The 11,501-nt window shown below is 43.0% G+C and overlaps 1 protein-coding gene across 1 annotated transcript in view; it reads left to right on the top strand.

Moving 5' to 3' along the window:
* Nucleotides 1-1,820: 1,820 nt before the first annotated feature.
* Nucleotides 1,821-11,501, top strand: part of Myom1 (myomesin 1) — a 137,408-nt gene continuing 127,727 nt past the window's right edge. Inside the window, exons 1-2 of the mRNA XM_013353954.2 lie at nucleotides 1,821-1,992; nucleotides 5,424-5,764. Of these exons, the coding sequence (XP_013209408.1) occupies nucleotides 5,451-5,764 (314 nt within the window). The 5' untranslated portion in view covers nucleotides 1,821-1,992; nucleotides 5,424-5,450. The remainder of the gene's footprint in view (nucleotides 1,993-5,423; nucleotides 5,765-11,501) is intronic.

Here is an 11,501-nt window from a genome sequence, read left to right as displayed (position 1 = left end):
TTTTCGAGACAGGGTTTCTCTGTGGCTTTGGAACCTGTCCTGGAACTAGCTCTGTAGACCAGGCTGGTCTCGAACTCACAGAGATCCACCTGCCTCTGCTCCCAAGTGCTGGGATTAAAGACGTGCGCCACTACCACCCGGCTTTTTTTTTTTTTTTTTGGTTTTTTTCACATTTTACTTCTTAACAATATTTCTTTCATTCCCCTCTCATGCAGAGAGTGATGGTCTGCTACTAATTACTTTGTATGCTGCTGTAAAGTGAACGTGAGCTGGTCGAGTGCTAGGGCCTAAATAAAGCTTAGACATCTATTTTGTCTGCAGTCACTCATCATTTTATACTCAGAAAATGCCAGCATTCTTCCAGTTAGCTTAAAGAGAAAATCTATATCTGCCTTAAAACCAGGCGTTTCCTTAAGAGAAGAAACTAGCTAGAATTCTCGTCTCTCTCTGAATATAGAGGAGTCGAATTATAGAATTAAAGTAGTATTTATTCATTTTTTTGTTTATTTATTTATTTATGTTTTTTTTTGCTTGCTTGTTTGTTTGAGATAGTGTAGCCCTGGCTGTCTTGGAACTCACTCTGGAGACCATGGTGGCCTGGAACTCACGGAGATCCACCTGCCTCTGCCTCCCTAGTGCTGGGTTTAAAGGCGTGTGCTACCACCGCCCGACTTGAATTAAAGTATGTTTTATAGACAATGTGGTCACAATGAACCACATCTATCAGAAAAGTCTCTTGGCATTCTGTGAGGCAAACCTGATGAGAGTTCTTGAAGCAAATGGTTTCTGCAGTTTATAGATGTAGTTGCGTATTTTCCGTTCATTGTTAGTGTGTATGCTGTGTGTCCGTGTGAGAGTGGGGTGAATGTGTGGAGGTCAGGGGACAGCTTGCTGGGGTTGGTTCTTCCTTTCACTCAGCTGGGGTGTTTGTCTTGTTCAGCTGGACTGAGTATTTCAGGTCCGCTGACCCACCAGCTTCATGGTGGTCGTCCTGTCTGTAGGTCCATATTTCTGTATGGTGTAGCAGCAGGCATCAACACCTGTCTCTGCCTGTCATCTCGCTGTAGGACTCCTGGGGCTATAGGCTCTATGGTATTCTGGAATTACGGATGTGAACCATTGCTCCAGACTTCTTTTCTCATGGAGTCTGGAGAGGGAACCTGTGCTGTCAGGCTGAGCCCCTTCTTCCTCTTACCGTTGAAGAAACAGAATTGGTTGGGAACAAAGAACCAGTTAGTTGGGCTGTCCCTGCCCTTGAGTTTGGAAGGACACAATAATGAATTCCTTTTCCTGAGGGTTTTGCTAAGAAACAAGGAAGTAAATGTTTACATCTGAAGCTCTGATGCATTTTGTCAATTTTCCTGAACTGAGAGGAACAAGGTGTTTATTGTGAAGTGAAATGGCCAGCACGCGTTACGCTGGGTCAGCCTCCAGTTCTTTCTTTCACGGTGTGCCTTTTGCCCCTGTGGTATATGTGTTACCAGCGGTGCACACAAAGCCCACATCTTGGCAGTAAAATTCCATGAAGTCCATTTTGAGGATCAGATTCCTACACCTGTTTTTAGCTATAAACACAAGCCACTTGTTTTGCACTTTTAAATATAAAGCAATAAAGTTATATTGGACACTGGCCGTGTAACCCAGTGAAACTGCTCTATTTGCTTTAATCAGGCCAGATTCATGGAACCATCAGCCTAATCTTACCGCTCGTGCAACTTCTTTGCTGTACTGTTTCGTCTCTTCTGGGTCTGGGACTACCCTCCCTTGTGCTGCTATATTTATCTGCCTTCTTGGCCATAAAAGGCTGGCTGTGGGGCCCTGACATTCTGCTGCCTGACCACATGCATTATTTTTGAACTGTCCCCCTGATCCTGCCTCTAGCCCTGCCTCCTAACTTTCTCTGGGATTCAGCCGCCCAGGGGCTTCATTCTCTCCTCCTGCTCCTTGGCCCAGCAGTGGAATATCCCCCGGCCATCTCTGCCCCAGAGACTGGTAAGTGTGACACAGGCGACAAATGCACTCCGTAGTTTATGTCTGTCTTCTCAGCTCAGCAGGGAAATGCAGGGGAAGGGAGAACAGGGCAGCAGGGTACCTGCTGGGGCCGGTGTCATTTTGCTGTGTCACTATATTCTTTTGAAATGAAGCTGCTATTCCTGGAACTATAAGATCATATTGTTTCAGATTCAACTCCAAGTTATAGTCAGCGGTCTGGTTGGAATCTGGACTGGACGAGGGACAGGAAGTAGTGAGGTGTTTTCCCTCCTCTGCATGCCTACAGATCTGTCTCCATTCCCTAGTGCAAATTAGGCCAGATGCACACAAATTCCCTTCAAAGCCAATTAGCACATGCTCCAGTGTGGGTGAACTCTCAAGTGCACTGTGTTATTTCTGACTTGAAAATGGTTGGGTACTAGAGAGGTGGCAGACCTGGCACTGTGACCCTGAAATTATTGCCTCCTGTAGGTAATTGTCATCAGCTTTTGGCCTCTGCTGCCAGCATTAAGAGTCCTGCAGCAAGATTACAATTACAGAGTTAGAATTTCTTCCTCAGCTCCCAAATTATTTTTAGAAAGAAAATGTAGGTTTCAGAGGCACAGAAGATCACAAAATCATCTTTCTTTCTAACAAATTCTGGCTGTTGTGTATTGGGCTAAACCTGACTCACATAAGAAAAGGGGGTGGTTATACCTTGGTTCCAAAGGTCAGTCAGTCCTGGTGACTTAAAGTCAAGCCCTGTTTACTGGTAATACATAACCCCTATGTACTAAGTAGTAGATATTAATAAAATAAATGTACTTTGGGTCAGATAACAAAGACTGGAAAATAGAATTAGGGTAATACATTTAAATAATATGTTCTGTGAAAATGATAGCATTTTGAATCATCTGGTGGTGGTGTTAGTTTACAATGTAATATAATATAATTACATTATAATATAGTGAAAGATCTTTATTATTTGTAAGTCACTCGTGGCACTGCTACAGAGACGTCTCTAACATTTCACGACACTAATACCATTCTAGATTAATGTATCCAAACTCTTTATACTATAAACATTATCTAGTAACTATTAAGTACAATTCTGTATATTTAATAACAGGAAAAGCAATCTAGTTAAGTGTTGCTTGCTAGTAGCTATTTTTTTTCTTCTTAGGAAATGCCATGTAGACTGGTATTTTCCATGGGACCTAAGATGCATATTTCTGGATTTTCTTTTTTAGAGAGTACACTTTGACTTTTTAAGCAGTTTAAATAAAACTTAGTTTTGAATTTGACAAAAATTTAAAGGACTCACTCCCCACTTAGGATTTTTAAGTAAAATAAGGTTTGAAAAAACCTTTACTTGAAAATAATTTTCTTACATATTTTTGAAAATAATATTTCAAAATATGATGCATTAAAACTTAGGGGGAAATGTCTATAAAATTATGACATACCCTATTTTCCCACATGGCGGATAGTCTTTCTTTGGTGATGCATTATTTATAAGAGTGAATGCGGGGTTTCCGTGAGTAAAGGCACGTGAGTTCCATCCCTGGATCCCACATGAAGGGAGGAAAGAGCAGATGCTAACAAGTTGTCCTCTGCCCTCTGTGTACATGCAGTGACACACATGCACCCCGCATAATTAGTTAATTAATAGAGGGACAGGTGTAAATAGAAAAGTAAATACAATGTGAAGCCTCCCCTCCTGAAGCTAAACGACCAGCGGGAGTTCACACTGCCAGCTGCCCAAGTTCACACTGCCAGCTGCCCAGGAGCCCAAGTTCACACTGCCAGCAGCCCAAGTTCACACTACCAGCTGCCACACTGAGGCCTGATGTTCTTCTTTATATAGTAAGAATCGAAATATCCATATTTTTATTTGGAATAATGTATTTCCTTACAGTTCTGGAGTCTAGAAATCCAAGGTCAAGTGTTCTTAGATTTGATAAGGCTACTCATCTGGAGGACCCAGGTTCAATTCCTAACACCTACATGACAGCACACTGCCTTTTGTAACTTCAGTCCCAAAGGCTCTGACACCCTCTTCTCTATACCATGTGTCAGCACACACATGGGGTACAAACATAGCATACAGGCAAAACATCAAAACAATGAGAATAAGGGTAAAGCAATGGTAAGGCTTCTTTCTGATGGGCTTGTAGATGGACCACTTCTGTGCTTCCACATGATGGTTGCTATGGCTTGTAGATGGACCACTTCTGTGCTTCCACGTGATGGTTGCTATGGCTTGTAGATGGACCACTTCTGTGCTTCCATGTGATGGTTGCTATGGCTTGTAGATGGACCACTTCTCCTGTGCTTCCACATGATGGTTGCTCCATCATTGTTTAGATACTGCCACCTACATGGTTGGTCACTTTATCTTGTGTTCAGACACTGTCCTTCACATGGTGGTCACCCTGTCAAGTGTTGAGACACCATCCTGATTTTCTTTTATTCTGGGGATACCAACCCTGGTGGCTAAGGGCCTCCTGATGCGCTCATTTCAGTTGAATTTTCCCCTTAAGAACCCAGTTTTTAAACGCAGTCTCATTCTGAGGGTTGGAGGCCCTTTAGCACATCAGTCTGGGGAAAGGGTATAATTCAGCCCAGTGTAGCCCTCTAATTGATCTCTTGGCTTTTTTTCAACAATCTTTTCTTCAGACATGAGCAAGGGCTTGCTTGTTCAGAGACTTCTTTTGGCGTGTTAGTTCTCTGAGTAAAAGTCACACCCTTTGTATCTCCTTTAGGAGCCTGTACTGTCTGCCCTTCCCCTCTTCCTGCAGCCCCACTGTTACCTCACCAACACATTTGCTCTTTCTTGGTGTTTTGGCATGGGTGTTTCATCTGGAGCACGTAGTGGTGAAGCTTGGTCTATCTGAGGGACCCTTAGCAGTAGGACCAGAATCTATCCCTGGTATATGAGCTATCTTCTTGGAGTCCATTCCCTATGGTGGGATGCCATGCTCAGCCCTAATGCAGGGGGGACGGGCTTGGTCCTGCCCCAACTTAATGTACCAGACTTCCTTGACTCCCTATAGGAGCCTTTACCCACTGGGAGGAGTGGATGGGGGAAGAAGCTGGGGGAAGGTAAGGGGAGGTGGTGGCAGGAAAAGGGGTGGGAAGAGAACTGTGGTTGACTGTAAAATGAAATTAAAAAATAGATAAATAAAATAATAAAAAAGAAAATTAGAAATAGGCACTCCAGAGTGTTTGAGAGAAAGCACAGTAGCCAGAGAGGAAACTTTGTTTGACTGTCCTAAGCAAGCAAGAAAAGAACACATAATGGCAGGGAGGGGATTTGTGAGTGCCCGGTTAAGGTGAACTTACAGTCTTTCCTATTCACTTCCCAGAACCATTGCAATCTGCATTTTTTCTACATTGGCTGAGATGAATTGTTCTTGGGGATTGTTCAGTCAAGAACTGTTCTCTTGCAGGTTGCCCCCTCCTCTCAAGGGCACACGATGTCTTTGCCTTTCTATCAGAAGTCCCACCAGCACTATGACCTCAGTTACCGGAACAAGGACCTTCGCACCACCATGAGCCATTACCAGCAGCAGAAGAAGCGCTCTGCCATCTACACGCATGGCTCCACCGCCTACAGCAGCCGCTCTTCCGCAGCACACCGCCAGGAGTCGGAGGCTTTTAGTCAAGTGTCAGCGGTCTCCTCCCAGCAGCAGGCTGCTCAGGCCTACAGTCTTGGAGCGTCCCAGTTCTCTCGAGGGACTGACGTCAGCCGGAAGACAGCCTCGGCTTATGATTATGGCTATTCCCACGGGTAAGTCAGGAGCAGCCTCCAACCTCGGGCACATGCTCTGTCTTAAATATGGCGACCCTGTTATTCCAGGTGTGGAGGGAGACCCCAGCACTGTGTCTTACCTTTCCCCTTTACTGTCTGTTTGAAATTCACGGAGTTTTGAGTCTCACTGGAGAGTCTCGCTTGAGCCATCCACTGCAGGGGTATTTCTAGAAGCAAGGAAGTTTTGGTTACTCTGGCAGCCACAGGGCCAGGAAACATTTTGATACTCAGCAGGTCTCTTGGTGCTCATAGTGTTTCGGCTTAGATTAAAAGCCAGTACAGAATATAAAATTCACAGGCGCCAGGGAGCTATTCTACAGCAGAGATGCATTGGAATTTTTCAAAATCGGAAAACCAGTGCTCCAAGTCCCAAGTTACTCAAGCAACAAGTATTTTCTCGATCTGGAATATTCTATACAGAAGCCCGGCCTTTTCTGGGTGAGCCTGAGAACGACAGGAACAAGCATGCATTGGGTCAAATTAGATCACTGACCACACACAGTGAGGAGACTCTACCCCCAAACAGAAGGTCACGTGGGATGCTAGGAGGAGTAAATTGCAGGTGAAGGTCTGCTCTGTGACACAAACCCCGACTCTTGCTTCTTTGAAAACAGTAAAGTTAGCATAAATATGAACGGTTATATTAGAAAGTTCCCATTTGGATCTCTTTGCCTGGGGTGGGAGTTAAGGCTGCTTTCCTGACTGAGGTCTTCCAGGTGAGAGTGGGACGTTTCCTTCTTTTAAGAGATACTAATTTATTTCAGTGTATGTGTGTGTGACGGCATGAGTTTATGTGTACCACTTGCATGTAGGTGCCCACAGAGACCAGAAGAGGGTGCCAGAGCCCCTGGAACTGGAGTTTTATGTGGTGGTGTGAGACACACAGTGTGAGAGCTGGGAATGGAACCTGAATCCTCTGAAGAGGAGTAGTGCTCTTGACTGTTAATCTAGCTCTCCAGCCCCAGGTAGTCCATCTCATCAGTGCCAGAAATTAGTATTAGTCAGGGCTCCCCAGAGGAGCAGAACTGGTAGAATGAAGATATATAATATATTATATATATATATATATTATATATATATATTACACACACAGACAGATACGTATGGGATTTATTAGAATGGCTTACAGGTTGTGGTCCAGCTAGTCCAACAATGGCTGTCTACCAATGGAATCCAGTAGTTGTTCAGTCCACAAGGCTGGATGTCTCATCTGGTCTTCAGAATATGCCCAAATACTGAAAAAGTAGCTTTTAATGCAAGTATAGACTTGCCAGTGAGAGTGAGCGCAAGCCTTCTCTTCCACGTTCTTTATATAGACTGCCAGCAGAAAGTACGGCCTAGATTAAAGATGTATCTTCTAACCTCAAAAGGTCTGGATTAAAAGTGCTTCTTACCATTTCAAATGATTTTAATTGAGAAAAAACCCTTCCCAGGTGTATCTAAACTTTTGGGTTTTAGTTAATTCTAGATTTGGTCAAGTTGACAACCAAGGATGTCATCACAGTCCACCCCTTGTCAACTTGACACACAATCATATCTCCTTATGTCATGCTTAATTTTAACATGAAAACAATAGCTAGGTCATAATTATACCTAGCATGATATAACTATTCCATATACAATTGCAAATGCATTGTATATTTAACCAGGTAATGATTATGCCTAAATGATATAACTATCCCTTGAACAACTGCATATGCATTATAAATTTTTGAAAAATTTTAGAATTGGTGACATTGTTCCTTGAGAGATATTCCTTTAGTATCTCAAACCTAAATATGATAACCACTAATTTTCTCATATTGATATTATACTTATGCATCATGTTATCATGTTACATTGCATGATAAAAAAAATTGAGGAGGCCGGGGGGAGGGGAGGGAGTGGGAACAGGGATAGCTATGTATATTGAAAAAATGTAGTATTGAAAATTCTTTTTTTATTACTTAAAAAAAATACCAATCCAAATCTTCACTCCCTCCCCTCCTTTCACTCCTTTCCCTCCACAGACCCTCCCACCCCACCCCCTCCATTCCTAAGAGAGGGCCATGCACCCCGCCCTGTGGAAAGCCCCAGGCCCTCCCTATTACATCTAGGTTGAGCAAGGTTTACATCCAAAGAGAATAGGATCCCGAGAAACTGGTATCTGCAGTAGAGACACATCCCAGTGTCAATGTCAGTGGCCCGCAGTCTGCCCCAGCTGTCAGCCCCCTTCAGAGGGGCTTGGTTGTTCCCATGCTCCTTCACTCCCAGTCCAGTTGGAGTTGGTGAGCTCCCATCAGCTCAAGCAAACTGTCTCAGTGGATGACCCCCTCATGGTCTTGAATTCCTTGCCCATACTCTCACTCTTTCTACTCTTCAACTGGATCTTGGGAGCTCAGTCCAGTGCTTTGATGTCGGCCATTGCCTCTGTTCCCATGTGTTGTTGGACGAAGGTTCTATGGTGATATTTAAGATAATCATCAGTCTGACTACAGGGTAAGGCCAGTTCAGATACCCTCTCCTCTATTGCTTAGGGTCTCAGCTGGGGTTATCCCTGTGGGTTCTTGGGCATTTTTCTAGAGCCGGGATTCTTGCTAACTCCATGATGGCTCCCTCAATCAAGATATCTCTTTCCTTGCTCTCATATCTGTCCTTCCTCCATCTCTACTATCCCATTCCCTCAAGTTCTCCTCAACCCCCCTTCTCTCCCCCCATATTCCCCGCCCCCTCCCAAATTTTTGTCTGATTCCAGTTTCCAGGTGGGTCTATATATGTTTTTCTTTGGGTTCAGCTTATTACTTAGTTTCTCTAGGATCCCGAGCTATAGGCTCGCTGCCCTTTGTTTATGACTAGTATCCACTTATGAGCGAGTACATACCATATTCATTTGGGGGGAGGCTGGGTTACCTCACTCAGGATGATGTAATTTCATCCACTTGCATGCAAAATTCAAGATGTCATTGTTTTTTACTGCTGAGTGGAACTCTAATGTGTATATGTGCCACACTTATCCATTCTTCAGTTGAGGGGCATCTAGGTTGTTTCCAGGTTCTGGCTATTACAAATAATGCTGCTATGAACATAGTTAAACAAATGCTCTTGTCATATGATTGAGCATCTTTTGGATATATTCCCAAGAGTGGTATTGCTGGATCCTGAGGTAGTTGATTCCCAGTTTTCTGAGAAACCACAACACTGATTTCCAAAGTGGTTGCACAAGTTTGGATTCCCACTAGCAATGAATGAGTGTTCCCCTTGCTTCACATCCTCTCCAGCATAAGCTATCAATAGTGTTTTTGATCTTAGCCCTTCTGACAGGTGTAAGATGGTATCTCAAAGTTGTTTTGATTTGCATTTCCCTGATAAGGATGTGGAACATGTCCTTAAGTATCTTTTGGCCATTTGAAATTCTTCTGATGAGAATTCTCTGTTTAGTTCAGTACACCACTTTTTAATTGGATTATTCAGAATTTTAATGTCTAATTTCTTGAGTTCTTTATATATTTTGGAGATCAGTCCTTTGTCTGATGTGGAGTTGGTAAAGATTTTTTTTTTCCATTCAGTAGACTATCTTTTTGTCTTATTGACTGTGTCCTTTGATTTACAGAAGCTTCTCAGTTTCAGGAGATCCCATTTATTTATTGATGCTCTTATTGTCTGTGCTACTGGGATTATACATAGGAAATAGTCTCCTGTGCCCATGCATTGAAGGTTACTTCCCACTTTCTCCTCTATCAGGTTCAGAGTGGTCGGATTTATATTGAGGTCTTTAATCCATTTGGACTTGAGTTTTGTGCATGGCAACAGCTATGGATCTATTTTCATTCTTCTATAGGTTGGCATCCAGTTATGCCAGCACCATTTGTTGAAAATGCTTTCTTTTTTCCATTGTATCTTTTTTGTTTCTTTGTCAAAAATCAGGTGTTCATAGGTGTGTGAATTAATATCCGGGCAGGTCTTCAATTCGATCCCATTGTTTTTTATGCCATTACCATTACATGATAAAAAAAAATTGAGGAGGCTGAGAGGAGGGGAGGGAGTGGGAACAAGGATAGCTATGTATAATGAAAAAATATGGTATTAAAAATTCTTAATAAAAAAAGCAAAAAAAAGAAATTGAGGAAAGAAAACACAAATGTATGTACAAATACTTTCTTATCAAAACATGACAGAAACACTCCTGTCAATTTTAGTCTTTGGTTCTGCAGCTTGTCATGTGGCCTTAGCTGGTGTTTGTAACTCCCTTCCTCTGCTACCCATTCTGCGATTCCTCCACCCTCAGCAAAACCTTCAGCAGATCTCAGTGTTCCAGACCGCAAACTCAGTGATCACTTTGGGTGCCAAAGCAGAAGTGTTACAGTGAGTCTGCAGTCCCTCAGAGAAGGGGGGTTTCATGACATTGTACCATGGAAGCTTCTCTGGGGCAAATCCCATGTTTTTGTAGTTGACTTAGCTGTGTTTGCTCATCTAGCCCACTGTGTTGGGTAGATGTGTGTTTCCTCAGTCTGAGACAATTTTTATTTTACTACTCTTGTTTTGTTTTGTTTTGTTTGAGACGGGGTTTCTCTGTGTAACAGCCCAGGCAGTCCTGGAACTTGCTTTGTGGCCCAGGCTGGCCTCAAACTCACAGAGATCCACCTGCCTCCCGAGTGTTAGGATTAAAGACATACGCCACCACTACCTGGCTATTTTACTTCTCTCTCTCTCTCTCTCTCTCTCTCTCTCTCTCTCTCTCTGGTTTTTCGAGACAGGGTTTCTCTGTAGCTTTGGAGCCTGTCCTGGAACTCTCTCTGTAGACCAGGATGTATTTTACTACTCTTAATAAAACATTTTATGGGAACTAAAAAAAAGACATGCAAGATATACAAAGTTTTTAAGTAAGTCTATTTATAGTCTATAGAAAACATTACTCATTTTTAAAATGTAGACATTTCTGGTCTGTGTGGCTTCTAACCATCTGCTGCCTCTAATGCGCTTCTCCAAGGCTTAGATGGCATTTTTCGTAATACATGGAATATATTAAGGCTTCCAAAATTTAAATATAAAATATATATCAAGGCGACTGGAAAAAGTGTCTCTCTCAGGGCATACAAAGGTTACTGGGGAAATAACGCAGCGGCTCGTGTGAGTCAGTATGGAGAGGGCAGAAATTCCTAAGTTCCTGTTCTACAGCTTCATGTTGTCAGTTACAGTGACCTCGAGGGAGCGTCCGGCAGGTTCAGTAACAGCAGAGTCTGCCAGGGTCTACCTGGAATGCACGATGGCAGCACTCTGAAATTCCACGTGGAGTGGAACAGGATCCTTTTGCCATCTCACTTTCATAGGTCATACTCTGCCTTGGGATACTCAGAAGGAGCTCATGTTGGCTGCAGAAATGGAAATATTGTCGCTGAGGAGAATCTATTTCTTGTAGCACTTATTTCAAATGAATCACCTCCCAGAGGAAAGTTGGGAGGAATTAACACCACATGTGTGTGTGCCAGCATCAGGTTATTCTCTGGAGGAATGTTCCACAGCGATGCTCAAGGACCACATTTAGGAGAGCAGCTGCCTTGCAGTGAAAGGATTAGATGTTAAATGTCCGTCCTCCTAGATCGTCTGCTCCGGGTCTGCAGAAGATACTGTTTTTATGATCATGAAGTTATGAGCTATATTCTTTTTTTTTTCTTTTTTCTTTTTTTTTGGTTTTTCGAGACAGGGTTTCTCTGTTGCTTTGGAGCCTGTCCTGGAACTA

Source organism: Microtus ochrogaster, unplaced genomic scaffold (assembly GCF_000317375.1).
Source record: "Microtus ochrogaster isolate Prairie Vole_2 unplaced genomic scaffold, MicOch1.0 UNK20, whole genome shotgun sequence".
NCBI lineage: Eukaryota > Metazoa > Chordata > Mammalia > Rodentia > Cricetidae > Microtus > Microtus ochrogaster.
Note: the sequence above shows the minus strand (reverse complement) of the source record. Positions and strands in the feature narration are given on the sequence as shown.